The sequence below is a fragment of the Podarcis pityusensis genome, assembly GCF_964106645.2.
Source record: "Podarcis pityusensis genome assembly, chromosome: 13".
Classification (NCBI taxonomy): domain Eukaryota; kingdom Metazoa; phylum Chordata; class Lepidosauria; order Squamata; family Lacertidae; genus Podarcis; species Podarcis pityusensis.
The window spans coordinates 23046629-23073234 of record NC_138038.1 but is presented as its reverse complement, the minus strand read 5'-3'; the positions used below and the strand labels follow the sequence as shown (position 1 = coordinate 23073234).

General features: G+C 44.0%; 1 protein-coding gene and 1 long non-coding RNA gene across 2 annotated transcripts; both read left to right on the top strand.

The window, feature by feature from the left end:
- Positions 1–2607: 2607 nt before the first annotated feature.
- On the top strand, positions 2608–5098 carry LOC308462155. The gene is made up of 3 exons (XR_013979019.1): positions 2608–3063; positions 3425–3640; positions 4293–5098. It is a non-coding gene; the product is annotated as an uncharacterized lncRNA (long non-coding RNA).
- An 8625-nt stretch (positions 5099–13723) lies between these two features.
- Positions 13724–26076, top strand: EPOP (elongin BC and polycomb repressive complex 2 associated protein). The gene has a single exon (XM_080979336.1). The coding sequence runs from the start codon at positions 19708–19710 to the stop codon at positions 21598–21600; it is 1893 nt and encodes a 630-aa protein (XP_080835462.1). The 5' UTR covers positions 13724–19707; the 3' UTR covers positions 21601–26076.
- Positions 26077–26606: the final 530 nt, after the last annotated feature.

The window sequence follows — 26606 nt, the reverse complement described above, 5'->3', positions numbered from 1 at the left end:
AAAAACATAATAGTAATAACAGTAATAATTTTGTTATTATTTGTACCCCACCCATTTGACTGGATTGCCCCAATCACTCTGGTCGGCTTCCAAGAGAGATTAAACACATAACAAAACATCAAACATTAAAAACTTGCCTATATAGGGCTGCCTTCAGGTATCTTCTAAAAGTTGTATAGTTACTTATCTCCTTGGTATCTGATGGGAGGGCGTTCCACAGGATGGGCACCACTACCGAGAAGGACTGGTTCTCTGTAACTTCACTTCTTGCAGTGAGGGAACTGCGATGTCTTCTAAAAGCTGTATAGTTACAGTATTTATCTCCTTGACGTCTGATGGGAGGGCGTTCCATATAATAAAACAATGACACAGTAGGAAATATAACAGCATACGAAAGCAACAGAAATTCAGTGCTATAGATTTAACAAGTTTGCATCGACAACATCCAATCATAAAAAAAATAACAAGGGAGTGTGACAGTTTCACCCTGGTCCTAGAAAAACCTCTCCTGTGATGTTGCTTACAGTTCCTCTCCCGCAGCAACTTTTTATGTGGCTTCCAAAGACAGGCAATGGGGTAGCTGGGAATACCTCTTCCACGATGTTGTTGAAAAGGATGGCCACGACTCTTAGCAGCAACTTGTTACGGACTGAAACAATGCAGCCAGGGAGTGCATGACATCAGTCGAGCCTGGACCAGCTTGTTTGTTAACAGCTAAGAAGAAAAGAAAGCTGCGTTACATCAATCAGGCCATTGGTTCATCCAGCACAAGTCCCACACTGCTGTTTCAGGAGGCGTGGAGCCTGCAGGCACCTGAGCCGCTGCGTCACTCCCAGGAGAGACATGTGGCTCAGGTGCACTGCAGGCCCCAAGGTAAGTGCCGCAGGGGTGTAGGAAGGAGGTGGGGGGGTGCAGGCGTTGTATATGTGATATAACGTTGTGCCACCAGATGGCAATGTGGAGTCCCATTTTTCTCTACCAGTTTTCCCTGTTTAAATGTACACTTTAAACTCAAATGCTTCTTTGATGTGTCTAGATGCAGCCTAAGTTCATCTAACTCAGACAAAGGCTTTTCCCCCAGCTCTGCCTGAAGATGTCTCCGCATCTCTCTCCACCCATCCTTTCTGAGATCCCTTAAAATGTTGGAAAATGACCACTATGTTTCCTCTCCCCACCCTTCCTCTTTAATCTCTCTTTTTCATATTATTATTATTATTATTATTATTATTATTATTATTATCATCATCACATTTATATCCTGTTTTTCCTCTGTGGAGGCGAGAGTCATTTATATGTGGCTTCTCAGTCCACTTACCATCCATGTCCAAACCTGCTCATCTTCAGAGATGGACCACAATTCATGTTTTCAGGGCCAGAACAAGACATTTTAGCACCTGAGGTGAACCACAAAATAGCACACACACATGCCAGGGAAGAAGATCTATATCAGGAACAATCCAATCCAAATAACTTTATTGTACTAGCCATTGGCCATGAGAAATCTGAATCAAAAATAAATACAAGCAAAAGGGATGTTGTGCCACAAATATAGTGGTGCCTCGCAGGACGAAATTAATCTGTTCCGCGAGTCTCTTCGTCTAGCGGTTTTTTCGTCTTGCAAAGCAACCCTATTAGCGGCTTAGCGGATTAGCGCTATTACCGGTTTAGCGGTTTAGCGGCTATTAAAGGCTTAGCGGCTTAGAAAAAGGGGGGGGAAAGCGAAAAAAATCGCAAGACTCGCAAGACTTTTTCGTTTTGCGAAGCAAGCCCATAGGGAAATTCGTCTTGCGAAGCGCATCGAAAAACGGAAAACCCTTTCGTCTAGCGGGTTTTTCGTCTTGCGAGGCATTCGTCTTGCGGGGCACCACTGTAACAGTCTCTATTGAGACCTCTGCGTTTCCCTTACAGTTCAGTGCTATATTGTCCAAGTCTTCTTTCTGAACTTTTTGGCTGCCAAGCAAAAAAGTGACTTTGTGAGTCACTGAAACGTATACATTGCTAAGAAGCCATAGGACCTTCTCTGCCAGGGAGAGACATCTTTCCTGTATGGATGGATGGTAGGGCGAGAAATTGCCTGGGTCCAATGTATAGCGGGCAAGATAGTAAATAGTGCAAGATGTCTTCCACCTGCGTTGCCCACATATACAGAATCTGTGTTTGTATGGTACCCTGTGGTATTGTCTGTCTAGGATGGCGAAGAGCGTAGCTTGAAAACGACGCTCTGTAAAAGTGAATCTTAGTGAGGCTGGCTGGAGATTCGGCAGGTAACTGGTTCTAAAATGAACCGTTTTTAGTAGGGGGAACAGGGGAGAGCATTTAGATGATTTGGTTGCTTTCAGATCACGTAGTGATTCTGTCCAGTGACACCAATCCCTTAATGATAATTTGTCTGTGTATATAGTCTCCTTTAGCTTGTGGAAATAATAAGAGTTCAAGTTACATTGGATGTTAGATTGACACCATCGGTTGTTCTCCAATTCCGCATAGCACCGGGCTGGCAAGCGCTCGCATGGCATTGGAGGACAGTCTTTTCAGGTAATTAAATCAGCTGTACAGTCAGCTGTACCAGAGAGAATAAAGATCTACATTGGGAAGAAGAAGAAGAAGAAGAAGAAGAAGAAGAAGAAGAAGAAGAAGAGGAGGAGGAGTTTGGATTTGATATCCCGCTTTATCACGCCCCTTCAGGAGTCTCAAAGCGGCTAACATTCTCCTTTCCCTTCCTCCCCCACAACAAACACTCTGTGAGGTGAGTGGGGCTGAGAGACTTCAGAGAAGTGTGACTAGCCCAAGGTCACCCAGCAGCTGCATGTGGAGGAGTGGGGAATCGAACCCGGTTCCCCAGATTACGAGTCTACCGCTCTTAACCACTACACCACACTGGCTCACACCACACTGGCCCGTCCTCTTCACAGTTTTGACTTCTGGATCATTGAGTCACCTAGTAGCTCTCTGCTGAATCCTTCCCAGCTTGTCCCACAGTATACTTGGAACTGTGCTGTGCAGCGTCAATCGCATAACTCCGAAGAGATGTCTCCTTCCCAAAGCCCAGCAGCTGATAACCAGGTACTGTGCTGTGCAGAGTCGATCTGAAACATTTCCAATGGGCACGTGTATATATTGGTGAAAATCTCGCTTCCTTATCCTGCCTTTCCCAAACCCCACCTCCCGCTCTGTATAGTTTCTTCTCCCTCCCTTCACTTCCCCAAACTCCATAAAGTCTCCCATCGCACATCTGAGCTCAGCTAAGCTGGCCTCGAGTGCTCTAGGGGTCAAAGGGTCACTGTGGAGGCAGTGGGGGTCAGTGTATAGCCATCCCCGGGTCAATAGGCAACAGATCACACTCCGATTCCAAATCAGGACTTAAAGAAGACAGAGAACTGGGGGAATCCATTCAAGCTAATAACAACCTTCTCAATCAAAACAGGCATGAGAAATACTGAGGGAGGAAAGAAAGAAAGAAAGAAAGAAAGAAAGAAAGAAAGAAAGAAAGAGGAGGAAGCCATACCCTAAGCAGAGTGGGACAAGATGAAATTCTGCCCAGAAAATACACCCCTTCTCTTCCCACCACCATTTCAAAACTTTAAAGAGAATTCTCAACAATATCTTGTAATATTCTCCCCCCGCCATTTTATTTTAAAAGGTACATTCTAAATGGGAAGGAGATGTAGTGCTTAGAAACAATTAAATCTCTAAATCAAAACTGGACTTTAATTGTACCGATTGTAATTCTTCTGCACAAATTTATTTCACGGGCGGATTTAAAATACGGTATATCCGCCCTCAAAGAGATAAGGGAGGCTTTGCATTTTACAACATTAGTCTTTAAAAATGTGTTGGCACTTTGAGGATAGTTTCAATTCTGCAGATGCCAAGCAGTACACTTTCTTTTTGTTTCTGTTTTTTTTAAAAAACCACAACAACTATAAAATCAAAAGAAAGTAAACAAGGACATACAGATCTGCCTTATATGGGAATGCTGTATTATGATGCATAGGAAACAAGAATCACTCCCCCCCCCAAAAAAATATATTCTCCCTTTGGCTGACTTCTGTTAAAACATACAAAACTCATCAGTTCAACAATGATAGCAATGTCCTGAATTCTGGAAAACCAATTTACTAAATGTCACACTATTTGTTTGCATTCTATATTGCTTGATGCATTTAGACTGCCATTCTCAGAGCACTTATTAAGAAAAGTCCTGTTAAATTCAGTGGAACTTAACTTCTATTAAGGCATGTTTATTTCTCCAATTAGAACATATTTTAATAAAACATTTCTTACCTTTTCAGATGCACAGAAACACCTAAAAAGAAACCAAGGCACAAAGCCTCAGTTAACTGGAGGGGATACAGCAACAAAGTGCATTCTGAATATAAGAAATTGGGAGTGGTGGATGGGAGAGAATACCGTGTGATGAAAGGAATATTCCCTTATGACAATTGAACATATGGTTTAGAAAACTTCTAAACTGTCTTCCCACCCAACCAGATGCAGGCAGTCAAGAATCCTGGACGAAGATGGAAGGGCGTTTTCACAAGTGATGCAAACATCTGGGTCAGCAAGTTCCATTTGTTCATCAAATTAAGATGCAAGGTCTGTGTGAAAGCACTTGCAGAGACACATCTGTGTACGGATCTAAATTTTCATGATGGAAATAATAAAAAGGCACCATCCATCTGGAAGTTCTCCTGCAATAGCTGAACTGAAATGAATGGGAGTTGTGTGCAGGAGTGTCCCTGCTCAGGAGAACTCTCTAGCAGACTGGGCCCAAGGTTCAATAAGAAAATTAACAGAGTGTTGGGGGGGAGGAATACATTTTCATCTGGACTGTCTCAGTATACAAAGTTGAGGAACACTACCTCTGAAGTGAATGGATTTTCTAGTCTATATAAGTTTTTCATTTTACGTACAGACATGGGAAATAAGAAAACAAAGAGCCCCAAGGCGATCTAACGTGTCTCTTGTGAATGCAACCCAGGTAGTGGAGAGCGATCAGGACACTTTTAGGATTCTGTTGTAATTCAAGTTATGGAACAAAGATAACTTGTTAAAATCAAATTGATGATCTCAATGGAATAAAATGCCTTAGACGTTTCACCCGAACCTTTGCATTCTCATCTGTCTGAGTTTATACACAGAAACCTCAAAATACAATTTTCACCTGGAAAAAAAAAAAGAGTTGCAAAGAGAAAGGTCTGTTTTTATCATTCTTCATAATCTGCAAGCCTTCTCTTGCAAAAATAAATGTTTCTTTCTATAAGAAGCTGAGGCAAAGCTTCTTTTTTTTTAAGCAGAGAAACAAATCACTGTGTAATATGGAAAATGTCAAAGGCAGGCAGAAAAATGGTACAATTTTTCCCCCTGTCTTGAAGACTGATGCATGAATGTTTTTCCTTGGGAATGTACAAACTCATTCTTTTTAAAGGCGGGTTGCTATCATTTGGGGAGGGGAAGGCAGAATAAAGCTATTTCTGTGGGGAACTAGAGGAAAATACAGAAATGAATGAAGATAAAAATAAAATCCTATTGGAAAAAATGGGGGGGGGGGACCCCACAGAATTTAATGAACATGGCTGGATTTTATATATATGGTAGAAGTATTTATGTTAGTTATGGAATTCGATTTCGTTATGGAAAGAAGCTGAGCTACATGGACACAATTAAGTCCCCCCCCCCCTTTATTCACTTCAGGGGATCTATACAGAAAAGTTTCTCGAGTATACAGCCAATTGTTTATGAAATGGAAGAAAGGTGGTGGTGGTAGTTTACCCATATGCTATTTTGTCCCTAGCATGTACACTTGGAGTGCCTGAGGTTTCGTATGGGGTAACCATCTCCATGCATCACACAGTTACTACTGGAAGCTTTTCCTCTTCCTGCCAAAGGTTTTTGCACAACAAATCTAACGGATCCACCTTCTGGAATCCCTTTTCCAGGTGCAGACTGCATTCAGCAACATCTGGACAAATAATGAGGCCATTAAACCTGATTTTATATATTTCAAGTTGATGTCAGCATTCAACCCATTTTGGATAGACACCGCAAGACATCCATTTAACCGTTAAGGAGGGCTGAATGCTGATATTCACGTTTGAATACTGACCGAATTTTGTGATTGTGGATTTTGCAATGCAGCTTCCACTCTCAGTGGGTGGGGGCGGGGGACACACCCGCAACACATTTGGGAGACTGTCCATGTCCACAGTGGTGTGTGATACCTTTGGCTTCACCACTTAATCATCACCCCCACCTCAGACAAAGCCTGAATATGTGTCAACTGCTATTCATCTCATAACTCCTGCCTCTCTCTTCCTCCCTTCCCCACTATCAAACTGCGGGTTGAAAGCTCCTTGGGGCAGGGCTCTCACCTAAATCTCCAGCTTTTTTGAGGGGTGGGTGCTTTATATTACTTTGCAAGGTGCCATGTAATTTAATGGCTCTATAGCAGCAATTCACCAGCCACTGGTCGTCTAGAGTCTTTGGACAATTCACCCATATTGTCTTGGCATATTAATATCATCCAGACTCATTACATGTTTGGATACTCACTGTAGCAAACACATTACAATTCTAGTAATGAACTGTGTTGTGGGGTGCAACAGCCCATAGAAGAAAGTTCTCATTTGGTTGAGCTAAGATAAAAATAAAAAGGTTTTACAGAGCAACCTTACACACATATTCTCTGAGGAGCAAATCTCATTCACACACATGAAGCAATTATATCTGAAACTCTTGCTCCTATATTAAGCATTCAGAGAACAGAGTGCCAGAGTGTCTTGATTGCCAAACTCATTTATGATTAATGTTGTTGTTGCTAAGTTTTTCTTGCCACCCTTCATAGGAAGATAGCAAAGTGGTTTACAACATAAAAACACACATACGTAACATTGTAACAAATGCAAAAGTCTCAAGGCCACAATCCTTTACTCACCTGGGAATGAATATCCTTGAACTCAATAGTACAGGATTGCATTGTGGATCCTGAAAAGGACTGCAATTCATTCTGAAAGTGCCTGCAGAACTGAATTTGATACTAAAAAGGACACTTGGCAAAGCTTTCAAACTACCATAGAGAGAAGGAGGGGGTGCATTTCAAAGCTTTCTCTAAACAGGGTTTTTATGTTAATTTTTAAAGCTTGGGCAAGTGTTTCCATTTCAGCTGAAGTTACCTTTCCCCCCCTGTATGTGGGATGCGGGTGGTGCTGTGGTCTAAACCACTGAGCCTCTTGGGCTTGCCGATCAGAAGGTCGGTGGTTCAAATCCCTGTGACGGGGTGAGCTCCTGTTGCTCTGTCCCAGCTCCTGCCAACCTAGCAGTTCGAAAGCACACCAGTGCAAATAGATAAATAGGCACCGCTGCGGCGGGAAGGTAAACGGTGTTTCTGTGCGCTCTGGCACTTGTCACAGTCCTCTGTGTGCCAGTAGCGGTTTAGTCATGCTGGCCACATGACCCAGAAAGCTGTCTGTGGACAAATGCCGGCTCCCTCGGCCTGAAAGCAAGATGAGCGTTGCAACCCCATAGTCACCTTTGACTGGACTTAACCATCCGGGGTCCTTTACCTTTCCCCCCACCCCATGTACTTTAAGTCTCACTGCTTTGGCACAGTCTCCTTTGAACTGAAATGACATAGTTCAATGGAGCTTCCATGTAGGGGCTGAAGAGCCGGATGCGTATTTTCCTCCTAGCAATTCCCTTTTCCTTCTCTTCAAGCAAAATGCACGACTTCCTAACACCAGGCTTTGATATCCATGCAAAGCTTCCATTGGATCTAATGGCACCAAATTCCGTGTTAAGTGTTTACAGAGCTACAGCCTAAATCTTCAAGGTTTCATAACAAGAAAGTGCCCTCCTAGGAGAGGGAAACCTCAGTGGGGAGAGACTGAACACAGCCCTCCAGGCCTCTCTGTCTGCATTTGCCTAGCTAGAATGCCTCTTGCTTGTCTTGACGGAAGTGTAGAAACTTTCTCACTTTTGCAAGGGTGCAATGTAGCCTACCACACGGGGGTACGCATCACACCCATTGCTCCACCCACTTTTCCTTACAGCCCTGCCCACCAGGGGCATGTAGCTCCTAAAAGGCTGCCAAGCTTGGAATGCCTTTAAAAAATAAATAAAAAAAAAACAATAAAATCATAAGAAAGTAAACAAGGACATACAGATCTGCCTTATATGGGGATGTTGCATTCTGACGCATAGGAAACGAGAATCTGTTTCCCCAAAAAAGTTAATTCTCCTTTTCGCCTGCCTTCTGTTTTAAACATACAAAACCCAACAGGCTTCCAACGGAGGAAAGTGACCCTAGAACTGAAAAAAATAAATAAATCCCGACCCTGTTCTAGAAGCAGAGTTAACTAACCAAGGGATTTTTTCCTGGCTTCCTTCTGATCTGAGGTTGTCAACCTGTGACTGAGCCATACCTCTTCAGACAACGATCATGTCAGAGATAAAGCTATGCTGTATTTTCCCCCGATGTGAAGTTTTCCATGGGAAAGGGGTTTCATTTGTTTTTGGGGAGGTCTGGTACGGAAGAGCATTTAGGTGTTATGAGCCACCCGCCCTCACCCTCTGAAAATAGTCCAGATACAGGTTTTCCCAACTTTCTATGATTCCCATAATTATTAATTTTATTTCCAGAGTGCCCTTGCGTCCTGCAGAAACCAAGTCCGAGTCATTGGGGATTCACAGAAAGGTCTAAAAAATTTATCTGGGTGTTTTTGATGAACCTGGGGATGAGGTTCCCTGGAAAGCATTGTCACAGCAAACCACAGTGGTTTAACCTACCTGCTCTGGGCAAGTTCCAGACATGGAGCAGCTGTTCCTTTGGAATATCTTAGCAGAAAATAGTTTAGAAAAACGCCCTGCATTTAGCCATTTTAATTAACGCAAGAGAATGTAGACACAGTTTGAAGGGATGAAATTGGGGGGGGGGGGAGAACGTGGAAGATGCAATGTTATTTTTTATGATACTGAAATTGACCGCATGTGTACTTTGTGCAGAACTCTGAACTGGAGGGTATTAAAAATAGCACCGTCTTCTTTGGCAAGATGCAGCTGCTTGCCTCAAGGTGAACTCTTTCAAAAAAGGAGATACATTTCACGCGCATCTGAAACTTCCCTCATGTTGAAACTTCCCAAATCCAGCCCCGACAGCATTTTGAAGCTGAGTCTGACATCCAGCCACATCATGATGGATAAAACTGTCCAGCAACTTCTTATTTATTTTTAAGTTCAAAACTTCTGGGACTTTCTCTCTACCTCATCCCTTATCCCTCTGACAGGAGGCATGCTTTTATAATATCCTGCAATTGGGAATCGTTTATATAAAGTTCCAGGATATGAAACTTTTTGCATACCCCTTCACGTGATGAAGAATGAGAAGGGAGATCCTGATCTATTGATAGATCTCTGGGAGATTTGAAGTAGATTGGAGATATTATTAATGGCTGGATGGATGGCACAGCCACCCCACCTTTTTCACAAAGGAGCTCAAGTTGGCATGCATGGTTCCCTCCCTTCTCATTTGATCCCCACAACAACCCTGTGAGGTAGGTTAGGCTGAGAGGCAGTGACAGGCTCAAGGTCACCCAGTGAGATATATAGCTGAGTGCAGGGATGCCAATTTGAATAAGATATTGGGGTTGGGGGCAGGTAAGCACCGCTTCACATAATCTTTTGTGTGTGTTTTTTGGAGTTTTATTTATTTATTAACATTCTTATGTTACATCGGTAAACATTATCACATTACATCACAAGGCTTATTCTAATATAATTTTCAGCATGTATACAAAGTTTATATACCTAAAGAAACAAGGACAAAAAACTATTCCAAAATCATATATGTACCAACACATTGGACTTCCTGTCTATCCCGTTGTATATTCCTTTTTTACAAATGAGTGTACTCTTATTATTGTATATTTCTTTACATTTTATCTATTACATTCCTATATCAATATGTACCAGTCTGCTGACAGCAAATCCAAGGAACGTGCTGCCCTCTTGTGCCACTGTCACCGCACTTCCACCTTGTTCCCAAAGCAGTCAGTCACTCCCCCTTTGTTCCTGATGTAGATCTTCATTCCCCCCCACCCCTGTTCTTGATGTCGGACTTCACTCGCCCCTTCTTCCCTGGCGGGTGGGTGAGGCACTGTTTCGTGGTTCGCCTCAGGTGCCGCAATGTCTTGAGTCAGCCCTGCCTATCTCAAATCAACTCCATATGTCGGGAACCCAGAAGCTCAGGGACAGAGTCAGGGATTTGGGGAGATGTGTGCAAATGGGAGCACAGTCCCAATTGGCTGGGAAACTGGGGACAATCTGCTGCTGGGGTGGGGGAAGGCCGGGGAGGCAGCTGTCGTGTGCATATGCCTCAGTTTCACCATACAAGTTGCACCACGACCCTTTCACGCCCATCAATTAACTTGCAGGGCAGGAGTGTATTGATTGCCTCCCCTATCACAACAATCCTGTGAAGTTGGCAGCTATTGTTCTTATTTTACAGATGGAGGCAATGAGGCTTACAATAGTCCCCCGCTCCCGTAAAGGCAGAAATCTACTTGACGACCCATGTTTACCACAAATCTTAAAATCCCACTGCTTTTCAACATGTAGCATTCTTCATGTTCGAGATTTTGTTCATCCTGACACAAACCCTGCAAAAAGAAGCACCTCTGTTACACCCATTTAACAGACCAGAAGACTGACGCCAGGAGACTCAAACACCATCATTTACTTATTTATTATTGTTCAGTTTATATACTGCTTTTAAGACCAGCTTAGGCTTCTGAGCTGTTTACGAAGTATAAAAACCAGTCACACAGAAGTTAAAATATAAACATTCTTAATTAAAATACACACCCAACAAATCCACAGCTCAAGCAGTGTTTTAGACCACATTTCTCAAATCCAAAGTTACTGGAGCAGTCTATGTGGAGAGGTGCCTTAGCTGAGCACAAGAAAACCAGCTGGTGAGCCAGAGGTGAAGCACAATTGCTTAAAAAAGCTAAAACAATATTAGGTTGCATAAAGCGAAGTGCAGTATCTAGATTACAAGAAGTAATCTAGCGCCATTTTGTTCTGTGCTTGTCAGGCTGCCTCTGGAGTCCCGAGTCTAGATCTCAGTGCCACATTTTAAGCAGCACACAGACAAATGGGAATATTGAGGGTGGGTGGGACCTAGAAAACAAGTCCTCTGGGGCATGGCTGAAAGAGCTGGGAATGTTTAGCCTGATGAAGAGAAAGTTAAAGGGAGACATGGTCATGGCCCTTCACACATCTTTAGTGTAGCCACAGAGAAAGTAGAATAATAAAATCGTAAGAGTTGGAAGAGACCCTGAGGATCATCTAGCCCAGTGGTTTTCAACCAGTGTGCTGTAGCATCCTGGGGTGCCTTGAATGATGGCCAGGGGTACTGCAGGCAACACTGGCCTCTGTCCCTCTTTCCTTCCTTCCCTCCCTGCTCTGATTCCCTCTGACGTTTCTGCCTCCCAAAGGTTTGCACAGCTGTTTATTGCAGCAGCCCTGGCTACAAGCTCCCCAGGTGAATGGTGCCTCTGGATGGCACCTTTCTTTGGGGTGGGGGCAGCTCAAAGACCAGGGATGGCAGCGGCTGCCCGGAGGACTCCCAAGGAGAGGGGAGGAGGCTGAGGGAACACTTCACAAGGGAGGGTGTTCAAAAAAGGGTGACAGGCTGCCAGCTCTGCAGGCAAGGGGTGACATAACTGGGCTCCTGAGCCCCACAGGAGTGCCGCAGAAAGAATGTACAGTAGTACCTCGGGTTACATACGCTTCAGGTTACACACGCCGCTAACCCAGAAATAGTGCTTCAGGTTAAGAACTTTGCTTCAGGATAAGAACAGAAATCGGGCTCTGGCAGCAAGGTGGCAGCAGGAGGCCCCATTAGCTAAAGTGGTGCTTCAGGTTAAGAACAGTTTTAGGTTAAGAACGGACCTCCAGAACGAATTAAGTACTTAACCCAAGGTACCACTGTAGTTGGTTAAGGGAGCCATGGACTCAAAAAAGTTGAAAACCTCTGATCTAGTCTGACCCCTTGTAATGCACGAACATGCAGCTGTCCATGATGGGGATCGAACCTGCGACCTTGGTGTTATCAGCACCACACTCTCACCAACTGAGCAGACTTGCTTTCTGCTGCTCCAGGGGACAATGGGTAGAAATGACAGGAAAGCTTTAGACCAGGGGTCAGCAAACTTTTTCAGCAGGGGGCCAGTCCACTGTCCCTCAGACCTTGTGGGGACTGGACTATATTTTAAAGGGGGGAAATGAACGAATTCCTATGGCCCACAAATAACCCAGAGATGCATTTTAAATAAAAGGACACATTCTACTCATGTAAAAACACGCTGATTCCCGGACTGTCCACGGGCCGGATTTAGAAGGCGATTGGGCAAGATCTGGCCCCCGGGCCTTAGTTTGCCTTCCCATGGTTTAGACTAAGCAGCAAGAGAAGCTTTCTAATGGCAAGAGATGTTCAACAGTGGAACTGCCTGCCTCAGGAGGTGGTGGACTTTTCATTCATTGGAAAGTGCAGGTCAGCTGGGCATCTGACAAGAGATTTGGTAGCTGCATCCTCCACTGAGCGAGGAGCACGGTGAGGCAGGAATGCTTCTGCGACTGCTCACAGGAGTGTTTCCCCAACTCGATTCATGCACATATTCTGCTTTTCCCGTTTGATTTTCACCACTCCTTCAAGATCTAGTATAACAGGGAACTGAGAGACAGGACCTATGGAACTATGCTGCCCCTGGGTTCAAATCATACCTCTCCAGAGACACTAGATGGTTTTGACAAGACAGTGATTAACCTCAGCATGTTCCATCTGTAATAAGGGTATAATAACACTGACTTGTTATGGGGTGCTTTCAAGGATGAGCAAGATAATGTTATAGTGAACACATAAAGCGCTTTATAAATGCTAAATACTACTGTGGTTGTATAAGTGTCATTGGAATCAACAGGGTGAACAACCCATCTAAACTTTGCAGGTTTCTCAGTTGTATAACTCATTCAAGTCACACCAAGGCCTGAAAACCACCACCATTCAGAATTTGGACTAATCTCTTGAGCTGCTGTGGTTAATTGACAATTTAAAGGGACACAGCACTTGTGCTGTTTTGGGTGGGATTTTTAATCCCAAATTCTGCATGAAAATTGGCCCCCACCCTTGCCCACCCACCAAGACGTTTGCAAGAAATGAGTGCATTTTAAAAGAACAAGTTGTCACTCTCCATATATTTTGGAATGCATGAAGAACAAACACGGCGGTGTAAGGAACTCTTTTTACACTGCTGCAAACATATGCAAGTCAGCCATTTCCGTATGAAACATAGCAAAATACGGGTGCATTGATTGACTCTCTTTATTAAGGAACTTAACGAATTAATCACAATGAGTATGGCTTCATTTGCAGCTCCCATCTCAAAACCAGGTGAGCAGCCACACAATCCTATGTCCAGTCAAAATCGATGAGCCTCACTCCAATGGCAGCAGCTTTAGGACTGGATCAAGGTTTAAAGGACACTGTAAAAACCCACCTTCCAGGTGAGCTCTCCGTTAAGGTGAACATGAGCCTCTGGCATCGATGCTTCGGCTGTTCCCAAGTGCTTGCAGAAGGAGGGGGCTAAAATTTGACCCAAGATCGACTGCAGAAAACTTTTGAAGGCTGGCAAAGAATCCTGTGGAATCCTCAGTTAACAGCCTTGGGAATGGTTAAAAAAAAATTGGTTTCCTTTAGCAACGGCCAAACGTGACAGGTCTATAAGGGAATGACACTCTCCTGGGGTAGATCTGGATTAGCACTGAAGAGTATGACAGCGAAGTAATAAACTCACACAAAACATCTCCTGCGGCACCCGAGGGCCATTTCATAAACACTGCACAGGGGGCAAAGACAGGCTTCACACAAGGGATGCAGACAATCACAGCTCCCAGCAGAGGAGACCTGTATCATGCAGCCTTCACCGTATTCTCACACTTACATGTTTTTAAGTACACACTTGAAGCAAACTTACAGGGAATCCGCCAACTCCCACCAAACAAAAGCAGCAGCAGCAATTCTTGGATCCCGAATTGGTCCCGACTGGCTTATTGCTACAAGCAAAATGGATGTGACAGATCTGTGCATTCCAGCCCAGATCTGTTCTGAACACAAAGAACAGGGTGGCGGTCCAGTTTTATGAGTAAATGTCTGAACCAGAGGAGAGGAGCTGAACGTTACCTTCTTGTGTGCATTGCTCCAAGCTGCTCCCCACCCCAGGATCACCTCTTGTATTAGAGCCCAGCTGCATGCAGAAAAGGGGAATCTGAGCATCGCTGCCTGTGCATCCCCCGCTGTTTCATTCTGTTTAATATCCACCTGCTTTCTCTGTGCATGGGGCATAGTTGGGTTTTGACACACAGACCTGCTCCCATCACGTCCAGTTCGATCCCTTCGTAGGTAGCCGTGCACAGAAAAGGAGGCTGTCCTGAATTGTGTGTTGGCAGAAGCTCCCCAGGGCGAGAGCGGCTCTATTAAACACATACCAAGCATGCAGGTTGAAATCAAGGACGGCTACAAGTGCTTCAGTTGTGGTGGGGCAAAACCTTGTGCTCAGATATGCACTTGAAAGTGTGCACAATTAAGAGAGCCAGGGGGAAGGGCGCATTTCTCTACCTGCCCATCTCCAAAAGTACAAATTACAAGGGTTCTCTCTCTCTCTTTTTTTTAAAGGAAAACAATCCCATGGAGTTTAAGGCAGTCCAGTGTACAGCACAGCCACAGAGGAAGATCTCCTGCACAAAATGCGCTGAAATAAGATGGCACTGCAAAAGTATGCACATTTCAGGAAGGCTTGTGCAGGAGACCTTCCCAGAGGATTCTGCCCACCGTGAGCAAACCAGCATCCCTCCACCCTTGTTTTACTTTGATTAGGCTGCCTGCAATTTGAGCATTCAGTGGGAATAAACAAACAAACAAAAACCCAATCAGGGATCCTCCTCTTCACATCTGCAAAAAGGAGTGGGGAATCTTATTTTAAGATGCCCATCCAAACCTCTGTGTCATGCAACAAGTAGAACCCAAATGGATGAAACAGTCAAACATGAACACATACACACACGCAAACACACACAGAGAGAATTTTTTCTTCTGGGAGAATTAGAGGCGGATTTTTATTTAGGGGAGTGTGGTCATTTTCTTAACCAATGAAAGATTTCTTAAACCTTCATTTTTGTTAATGGCATAAATGCACCTCCCATTTATTTCCATTGAGTTTTTTTAAAAAAAACAGTAGAAACAAAAGTCAGAGGTTTTGGGTCACTGACATAATTGATGAGAAATACATGCAAATAAGGTCACATGCCCCTTACTTCAAATCTCTCCCTTCTTCTTTTACGCAACTCATAAAGTTGTCAGCTATCAGGGACTCCTCCAATGGTTTGGTATATTCCTAATCCAGTGTTTCAAATTTTAAAGATTGTGTTCCTAGCCACTGCCATCCCTGCCCTAAACACACAATTTGCTTGGAAGCTAATAGTGCAAATCAAGAAATATGTACTAAGAAGCAAATCTCATTGACTCCTGAGAGCCCTACTCTCAGGTAAGTGGGGACAGCCCAGGCCTTGTTGACTGAAATGAAATTCCTGAAAGTAAACATATATAGTATGTATTGTATCCTTAAGGAGAAAATATTTCCAAGGGAAGGACAAGCTACAGGATGACAAAAAAGTGTTTCAGTTTGCGGTGATTGGAACTGCTGCATTTTTCGGTTTGTGAATTCTTGAGAAAAAGAGATTCAGTTTTTTATTTTTGAAAAACATATAGCAAGGGCAACATTAATATCCACATTCAAAATAACAACATGCTTTTTTTAATCACATATCACTTTATCCTGAAGGTTGGTGAATTCCGTTTGGTTTATTGTTGATTTTTTTTTACAACAACAAAGCACTGTTGAATTCAGATCCAATCTGGGGATGTTAAGTCCCCATATCAAATCTGCATTGCTGGGCAGGGTGGGTGGGGGGCAGATCCCATTACAAAGGGAAACAACAACATGGGTAACAATAGCAGAGAAAAGGGGTCAGATACTGAATTGAATAAAAGATACAGAGGAAGGAGTGGTTGGATAATCATGATATACAAAGATAGGCAGCGTGGAATAGATATGAGAGACAAGGAGAGACAGCAAAGACAAAACCGATGAAGTATGGTGAAGGGACAAAATCTGGGGATTTCTGGACCTAAAGACAATTTTACATAGGGAAACCCCCCCCCCCAAAGGTGACACTTTTCCTCTGAGTCCATTTTACCAAATCAGGAGTAAAAAAAGGGAAGGGTACAGTCCAGGAGAAGTTCTCCCGTGAAAAACACCACCGCCCCCAATTTTAATAAATGGAGCTTGTGCAGGAGAACTTCTCACTGGATTGTGCCTTCACAGAAGTAGAAATCAATGACTTAAGATCAACTTCCGAAACAAAAACTTTTTTTTTTTTTGGCAATACATGCAAAAAAATCATTTCCCTCAGAGGATGTTTTAAAGAAAGGTGGAATTAAATGAAAGAACGTAGATTAGTGGAAAGGGAAAGCATGCATATAAATTTAGCAGCAGCAGCAGCAACAACAAAAGGATGCCGCCTTCCCACCGGAAATCGTCAGGCTAACTTGAAGAGAAACAGTGAAGGTAAAAAACAATGGGCTGAAAGGTGCATAGCTGTGTACTGGATTGTGGCCCTTGGCTTCTTTCCAGAGAAGTCAAGGAGAAGCAGAGGGTTACATCATGCCCACCGCAGGACACAAGAGCAGCTGCAACACCCATTTCCTCGTAGAGGCAAAAGCGCGGAATTACCCATGTACTACAAAAGGGTGGGGATGCAGCTCCTTGTTCTTTGCTCAACAGCCTTCTTCACACTTGGTACGGAAAACACACACTTGGAAACCTATTCTGGCACACCAATTACGTTGGCTGCCCTGACATCTATGGATGAAGGGTGGCATACAAATTTAATAAAATTAATGAATTAATGGTACCTATACATCTACACATCCCGCCCTGCATTGGACAAAACTGTTGCTTAAGCATCCTGACGGTTATACTACCCTGAGCATTAAATATATATATATTTACTTGAAAGCAAATTCCATGGAAATCAGTAAAAGTCCACCTCCAAGAATTGACAAAGGAAGAGATTCAACTTCAAAAGACCAGATTGCAAACTAGCTTTCTTCAGGCACAATTTTATACAGAAGTGAATATAGCTGGTTATTTTATATAAAAACAAGATCAATAATCATTTCTGACCCCACAGAATGGAACGAACTACGATTCTTTGATCTCGGTTAATTCTGACAACCTGTAGGCTTAACAGAGGCAAATGCGAATCATATGCAAAAACTGTATATCAATGGCACTTGACACCTTACAGACTGAACAGGATTTATAAGACATATACACATCAAAGTGGAGAGCATTCATAGACAATGCTGAACTTTTTACATGTCTGGTGGGAAACTCCCTTGTTTTTTTCCTTTTTCTTTTTTAATGGGCTGGAAAGAGATTTTATGGAATATTTAGAAGAGAAACAGAATCAAACCTTCCCTTTCAATTCCAACGCAATTGTGGCTTGGATATTTTAATAGTTAAGACCAAGGCTTTGTTTGTGAATCTTTTCTACAGCAACTTGTTTACTGGCAAAATACAGGAAATCACCTAAGATGCTTAATCCAGCTGAATGGTTGCAAATGCAATGGGCCATTGAATCAATTGAGAAGTCTAGAACATACCACAGAGAGCTGAATTTGAAAACATTTGGTCAGTCTTTATGTGGCAGTGTAGGAATGAAAAGTGTGGAGGTATCTTTTGTACCTCACCACCAATTTTAATTTTAATTTTTTTGGGGGGTGGGGTGGAAATGGCAGTTGTGAAAAGAAAAGATACAGTTCCATGTAAGAACAGAAACCTTCCTACTCCAAAGAAAATAAGCTGGTTTTTCACTCTGGTTATTTTATTTGTCAAATCTCTTTACATACTGTTTTGAGCTAGAAAATGCAACCAACAGATTTTTACATAAAACCCACAGAATCAGTGCTCTTAGTTCTTGCGCAGCTCCCATTCACTTCAAATGACATTGGAACTGGTCAACTTCCTGCTGGTCAACTTATAACATATATTGTTATAAGTAAGTAAGCAAGTAACAAAACGGTTGCCTCCCCAATACTCTCCTTTTTCTTAAAAAAAAAAAAGGTGAGGACTCAAGAAGAGCTAATTAAAAAACACAATTCATTCAGAAGGTTGGCGAAAGGAAGAAAACTTATCTGGGAAAGGTACAAAGAGACAAAAGATTCATGGGGGAAAAACAGTAATAAAAGGTGCTTAAATAATAATAATTATGTTATAGGGGGTGTAATTATTGCAGAGCAAAAAAAATATTGACCTGGTTTTTAAAAGAGCAAGCCATTCTTGTGCGAACTGATGGGTGCCTGTCATTCTTAAGCTTAGCGGGGGGGGGGGGGGTTTAAAATAAAATTCTAAAGGCTATCACCCTCTCCCCACTCCAAAAAGCATTCCCAAAGACAGAAAGCTATCAAAGAAAATTGTATTTGCCTCCCAATAAAGCAGATTTTTTAAAAAAGCCTATGACAATATATAATCCTAGCTAGAGATTTGGTAAGCGGGGGAGGGGGGGCTTCAAATGTAATACAGTTGGCAAGTATTAAAACATTAAAAACGTTCGAAGGAAATATTCTGCAGATTTTATTTTATTTTTTAATGTAAAAGCAGTACTTTGAAAAGATTGCAGAGATTGTGTAGAGAGCAATGGCAGGGAAATGGCTGTATGGGCTACATACGTAGGCACATACATAAAAATCTTTTCACAACCTCCGCCTCTCAATTCACATGTATATACGAAGCTCCTCTTACTTCTTTGGACAGTGTCAGATTGACTGTTAAATGAAAGGGGTTTTTTTATATGAGGGTTTTACGTGGGGGTGGGGGTGTGTGTTCAATGTTGGGGGTTTTATGACATCACCAGGTTAAAGTACCCAATCAGCTCACGCTCTGGAGAAAATTATTTCGTGGGGTGTTTCCTATAATATACTGTACTTCCAAGTCTGTCTTGAAGAAAGAAGCCAAAGGGGGGTGGGGGAAAGGTGGACATGACAAGGATTTTGGTGTGCAACCTGGGTGATTTAAAGACCTCTTTTACGGAGTGGTTTTTTTTTTAATGTGTGTGCTACTGTCTCTCTTTTTCTTCGGCTGTGGACTTCGTTGGTTTTAAAGATCTATCTGCAAATTCAAAGGAGAGCTCTTTTTTTAAAAAAAGAGGCACGCTGAGAGGGGGGAGATTCCTTGTTTCTTCCCTCCCTCCCCTCCCCACCAAACACACACCGGCAGACTAAGATAGGAAAGGTACCAGGAGGAGGAGGAGGAGGAGGGAAAGGACCATGGCAAGACCACAATCTTCTCCTTTGCAACCCTCTCTGGATTTCTAGAGTGGAGCAAGAAAGAAAGGCAGAGAGAAAAGGCGGCTCTGGAGCCTCAAGCGATGCCTTCGAAAGGAAAATTCATCACTCAAGGGCGGCGGGTTGATTTTGGGGGGTAGGAGGGAGCATGAGGAGGGGTTGGGAGAGGATCCCCTCTTTCTAGCTCCCCTCCCCGCTGGTGGCTGCGAAGCCCCCCCTTTTATTTACGAAGAAGCAGATAAACAAACATGTTCCTGACCTGCGGGATGGCTCCTGCCGCCGCCACCGTGGATTACAATGGAGATTTCCAAGCTGGCTACCAGGAAATCGACGGCATCACTTTGGGCTACTTGCAGATCAACGGCACGCGGATGTTCGCCCTGACGCAGGTCTTCAGCGACCTGTTTAAGGACATCCCGAGGGCCACCGTGAGCAAGAAGATGGAAAGTCTCAAGATCCAGAGCCGCCGCTGCGACCTGAAGGAGCTGCGCACCCTCAAAGCCATCCAGTCCGTGCCAACGCGCGCCGTCAAGTGCTCGCTCATCTCCAAGGCGGACCTGGAGGCCCTCTGCACCTCTTGCAAGGCCCTGGCCCCCAGGAAGAGGAAGAGGAAGAGGAAAAGCAAGAGGAGGGAAGCCGGGGACCTGTTCAACCGGCCCCGGTTACTTCCCGCGTACAGCGCAGCCGACGGCGCCTTTCGCGCCAACGTGGGTGCCGGCTGCGCCAAACGGGACGCGCTCTTAGGGGCCCCGTTCGCCAGAGGCTACGAGAAAGCCGCGCCGCTGCCGAAGAGCTACAGCCGCAGCGGCCGAGAGCAGCTCTTGGCCGGCGTGCTGAGCGCTTACCCCGGCGACTTGCAGCTCCTCCACTCGGCCGTCAGGGCGCACGGCACCAGCCAAGCGCCCGGCGAGGCGGAGGCCGGGCGCACCAAGCGCTCGGCTTGCGGGTGCCTCGGCAAGGAGAAGGGTCGCTCGGCATCCTTCGCGGGCCCCAAGAGGCAAGGCACGTCGGCCGGCTACTCCAGCGACTCGGATTCCAGCGGCGCGTCCAGCGCGGCCAGCTCCAGCGACTCCTCGGAAGAGGACGATGAAGACGACGACGACGACGAAGAGTCATCTTGCAGCAGCGAAGAAGGCAGCTCCTCCGGGTCGGAAAGCAGCTCCCTGTGTAGCGGGGACTCGGTGCAGAGTACCCGCTACAGGCAGGCGGCGCTTCCTCGGATCCCACCCCAAGCTGCCTCTCCTCAAGCCCTCTCGGGCGTAACCAAAGCCTTGCGCCCTGACCCGAACTTACTCTTCTGGGCCAGGACGCTGCGCGCCTCCACTTTGGAAAGTTTCAAGCCGGCTCCTACCATCGCGCCAAAGGTGCCCCCGCGTGAGGACCCGGAACCCCGAGTAAAGCAGGAGGCGAGGAGCTCTCCCGTCTTCCCTGCCCGTCCCAGCAGCCCCAGCGAGGGCCCGCAGCCAAAGGGAGGCTTTCGGGAAGCTTCGGAGTCGTGCGCCCCGGAGCGCGAAGACTTCTCCAAGGACGCCGACTTCCTTTGCTCCCGTGAGGACCTCCACGTTGGCGAGCCGGACAAGGCTGAGGAATCAGCTCTGCACCAGGACTCCAAGGAAGGGTCGGGGAGGGAAGCTCAATTCGACAGGCTTATCAGGCAGTCCAAGCTGTGGTGCTACGCCAAAGGCTTCAATGTGGACGGGAAAGGTTTGCGCAGGGCCGAGCAGGCCAAAGGGAGTTCCTCCGCCTCCAGAGCCGGCCTCCTCAGCCTGGCCAAAAGCGGCAGCGACTTAGAAAGGAACGCTAAACGCAGGCGTGCCGAGCAGGAAAGGCAGGCCAAAGGGAGGCCCCCAAAGATTTCGAGGAAGACTACCAAAAAGGGGGCCACGCCGCCTTGCAAACGCTTGCTCCACACCAGCCCGGCTCCTGCCAGGAATCCGTTTTCTTTGATGGGTACCTTTCCCTGTACGCCCGCTTTGGTCGTCGGCTCTGATGGTGATCTGTGTCCTGCGTCCTCTCTGTGCGTAAAAGACTCGTGCGCCCTCTCCAAAACGCACCCGCTTTGGACCTGGCAGCTGGGGGGCAATGCCATCCCCGTGCCCCCCAGCCTGAAATTCCGGGGATACCGTTTAGAGGAATTCTAGATGGAGGATATAAGCTGGTTTACGTGCAACAGGTTGACTTTTTTTTTTTTTTTTGGATGGGGGACGAAGTGAATTGAATATGTAGCCAAAAAAAGAGAGATGGAGAATCTGATATTTCAATCTGAAAAAAAAAATATTTACTCGGCTGTAACATTTTTTGTTTCAGTGGCCTTTAATTCCAAATAAGTGTGTTGGTGACAGCAGCTTGTGATCTTAAAACACAGTTTCTTAGAAGTAGGTTCTACTGAAATCAGTGGAACTTATTTTCAAGTAAATGTGTTAAATAGGGTAGGAAGAGATCCGACTTTCCAATCATGATTACTTTTTTTTTTTAACCCTTAAGGATGCCTTGACAAATGGAATTTCTGGCATTCCTTTACTTTAAAAAGAACAAAAGCTTTGTTTTAAAGAGCTTTCTCATTCCTCACTTTCTTCAAAAGATCCCACAACTTCTGAAATGTTGAAATTTGAACCTTGGTTGGAAGTAGGCCTCAAGTGTGGAGTAACTGATGATTTAAAATGAAGGGGAAAAAACCACTCACACAAAAAACACAGCAGTACTGAAAGAGTGTAAAAGAGATTGGAGAACAAAATTTGGTGTTCTGTAATTAAAAAAAAAAGATATTTATGGTAGCAATACTTTGGCTTAATATGCACAACATTTTAATATGGGGAGGGCAGAAAAGGTCTGTTAGGGGGGAAAAGACACAAAGGAAGTTTGGGGCATAGCTGACCTCCCCCTTCCTTTTAATCTGGAGTGGTTTGCTCCATGCAGAGAAATTTAAAAGAGTTGTGGGTATGTTGTGAGGAATGAGAAAGTTTCAAGGCAGCCTCCCCTCCCCCTCCCCAGTGAAAGACCCTTCTCTTCTCCCCCTCCCTCATTTGCCAAGTTAAAAGTATACTCCCCTCCCCTCCCCCACCTTTCTTCCTTAATTTGGAAGAGAAATGGCATGGCCTTTCAACCACCGCACATTAAACTCATCAAAGCATCACTCCTCCCCCCCCCAGCCTCCATCCGTTTCCTGATTAAAACTAAAGCAAGACAAAAGTGACTGTTTTATCCCCAACAGCAGAATTTTGCAAGGGGATTTTTTTTTTAGTAGAATGGAATTTCCCCCCCCCCCTTCTTTTTGCCTAAATTTGGGGTTGTTTGTGTGTGCGTGTTGAATGGTGCAAAAAGTGATTTTAAGCAAAATTAAGTATATTCTACTGTCTACTGAAAAGGTGCAGAAGTGGGTGACGCAACTTCATTTGGGAAAAAGAAAAAAGATAAATAAATCCCTGATCTTGCTTGAACCAAAAGAAAGAAAGAGAGGGAGAGAAAAGGGTTACTTGAAACAGTTGTGTTTTTTAAAAAGGAGGTTGTTGTTTGTTGCCTAATAGAACCCTGACTTTTAAGTAGCCTTCGGTAACATTCTGTTTATTTAAAAATTTACTGGAAAAAGAAATTGGATCCAGGGGCAAATTTGCAATGAAATGCAGATGGACAATTTGATCTCCAAAGTGGAATGCAGAAAAAAGAGATTCTCCCCCCCCCCCCAACCACACTGTCAGAGGAAACTACACCCCCTCCCTCCCTGATACAAACAAATGTTCTTTCCTTTTATTATTCCTCTTTGTCTTCAGAGGTTTCCCTGCCTGCCTGAAATCAAAACCAAACCTCAAGCTATATATTTCCCCGTTTCAAAATTGGATCTCAGGGCACAAGCCAGAACTGTTACTCTGGAGTTGCTGTACAATCAGTGGAGGTCACAGAACGGTTTTTTAATCAGTGCAAAGAAGGGGTTGTTCTCTATAAGGTGAATATTTCTGGAATTATTGGGAATTAAACCCAAAGGTTGAAACATGTTTATCTGGAAGTAAGCCCCCATTATAGACTTGTTTTTATTGCTCCGGGTAATTGTCATATTTTGGACAGTCTTTGTTCCCACCTTCCTTCTATTAAAACAACATTTTCTCCTCCTCACCTCCCCAAGAATCTTACCTGGGGAAAATAAAACAAAATAAATAATGGATTAAAATTGCAGATTTCAACTTAGGGGAAATTCTGGCTTCTTGAGTTTCACGGATTTTTGGAAGTGGCAGTGAATCAAAGTGAACTTGGAACGGAGAAAATAAGATGCTTTTAAAAGGTTGCAATCCTGGACACAGTTGCAAGGGAATAACCCCATGTTGCAATTTCTGGTACTCACTTCTGATTAAACATGTTTAAAATAGCGAAACCTCTTTTTTTCCCCCTCCCCCTGGCCAAAATATTCTGCCTTCTGCAGGCAGCAGTCTTGACACTCTTTTTGAGAGGAATAAGGGTGGAATTCCAGTGGAACTCAGTAAATATGCTTAGTGTAGTTCTGTTGGTTTATTTTTTCCCTTTGCCAACCTGCATTTTTGTTGGAGAGAAAGGTGAATTTGTATTGTTCAAATCAATTTTGAAAGGAAATGAAGAGTAGCTTTCCCATGCCCCTAAAGGGGAAAAAAATGGGTTTAAATTAGTTTGTATGAATTCTCTTGGGTAGAATACATTCCTTTGGGCTACCTTGATGAAGGAGGATTTCCACCTTAATTGCCCCCAGATTTTTTTCCCCCCAACAACAAAAAGAATGAAACCAGATTATTCCTGGGAACACAAGATAACTTGGGTGCTTTGTATGTGGAGGACTAAATTAACATTGTTGTGACTGAAAACTCCCCCTTTTCAGTAACGAGCTTTGAATATTTGTTGCCTAGATCGTAAGTTGTTTTTGCTGATATCAGAAGGGAAAAAAAGAGGGTTGTGGGCTTTTTATTTTTTTTTTATTTTCCTGTCAACTTGTATAGCCTGGTCTTTTTGGCTGTTCTGGTGACTTGGGAAAACTGGAGGAATATGACGGGGGTGGGGTGGGGAGATTTTTCTTCTTGCTGCTGTCTTAATTTTCTTCAAAAACCGCCTCACAACCCTTCTCAGCCCTGTCTTATTGTGTTCAAAATTTGAGCCCAACTTTGCATAAAAGAAGGGAGGGGTCCTGGTGTTTGCCAGGCAGACAGCCCTGTTCATTTAACTGCACACCTTATTTTCGGAGGAATGTGGAATTCAGTGGAGGCCAAATATTGACATGTCCTCTCCCTGCTCCTCCCCCCCCTTTCAATTTCTACCTTTAACTTCATTGGGAGTTTTGTAATAGTGAGCCGGACAAGAGAGAAACAGAAAGAAAGAGTGATAGGAAGGAAGGAAGGAAGAAAGGAAAGAAAGAAATTCAGTATGAAACATGACATAAAAGGCATTTGTTAAAATGGGGGTGGGGGGAGCAGCTTCGAAAGACACAACAATCAGTGAAAGCAGTTTGTGGAATGAGGTTTCCAGAGCATATTGACCAGTATGCAGAAGGCTGCGGAATTTGGGGGTGTTACATTCAGAGAGGGAAAATGCATGTCTTACACCACAGGAGAGCCCTATGCACACATACATAAGTTGTGTAATTTATCTGCAGGCACTACAGTGTGCATGCATACACAGCCTTCTCCTCAGGATCAGGGCTTAAACACTGCTCCACTCTCCCTTTCCTTTATATAAATATAAGAAATACTCTTAACTGTTAACAAGCACGAGAAAGCAGCAAATAGAAGATTTGCTCTCTCTTTTTTTGGTCTGGCACAAACAGGAGATTGCAGTTAGCAGGGACATTTTACATATCTCCTTATATAAGGAAAGAATAACCTCTTCTCTGGTTCGTCTGCCCCACTTGCTACACAGGAATCACAGGCACCATCCACCAGGAGTTCCTCTTTCACAAACCCCTTTGAATGGGAGGTGCATGAGAGCCCATCTTGTGCATCACCCATTCATCTCTAGAGGGGTCACGCAGGAGAACTTCCAGGCGGATTGTGCCCCATCTCATTTGTGTGTATGTGTGTATAATTTGCATGTAATTTCAGTTTCATTGTTCTTTAAAATGTACATGCAGCTATGCATAGATATGTGTTCCTTTTTCAAGGATTGGTGTGGTGGTATTCAACTCGCCAGCCCCACCTCTTTTTTTACATGTTGGAAAGAGCACGTACTTATCACATGAATGCCTATGTTGTCAGCTTGTGCGTACAAAACACATGTGGTTTATGTATGTGTATGCTAACGTGCAGGAGGAAATTACGAGTACACAATGTGTGCATATACCTATCCTGAATTGTATTATTCAAGAAAGTATTAGCAGCTGCCAGGTTTGGAAGCACCTCAGAGACTAGGGCTGCAGTGCTAAGCATCTTTACTTGTGAAACAAGTCCCACTGAATTTACTTCTCTGGAAGCACGTTACAGGGGTGCAGTCCTGCTTCTTTGGTGGCAAAAATCCCATGGATTATAGGATGATGGTGATAAATTATATATTAACTTCATTATCCCACCGTTCCTCCTTAGGGTAGCAAACAACATCCTTTTCCCCACCCTGAAAAAAGGTTCTAAAAAAAAACACAGTTTAAAACATCTAAAAACAGTTGCCATTAATTTTTTAAAAAAAAACAAAACAAAACAGTTTCAGCTGAAAAGGTTATTTCATCCAGTGATCTGAGGGTTACCAGGAGTAGTATTCTGTAGAGCAGGGTTGCAATCTCCTTTTTCTAAATACAGAACCTCACGTTTCCTCTGATGATCAGATGGAACATGTGTATACATGTACCGGTATATAGACCCATTCGTTTCTGTGCAGGAAGCATTTGTGCAAAGTAAATTGTGCTCTGGTCTGCTTCCTCCATTGAAATTGATGAGAACACACCTTTGTCTCTTTGAGTGTGTTTCACAGATGGGAAGTTGCTGGATTTTTGTAAGCTGCAATGTACCAGTTTCAGGTGCATTCACAGACATTTTTTTCCATACATGACACTAAATGTGCGTGTTATTCCTGCAGCTGTGATGCAAATATACATTCCATATTTGCTAGCCTGTACGTAAATTTAAAAAGTGACTTTTTAAAAAAAATGCAGCATGGAGAACATTCACACATATGTCCAAAGAGTGTAAGAAAGATCCAAGTGTGCTTT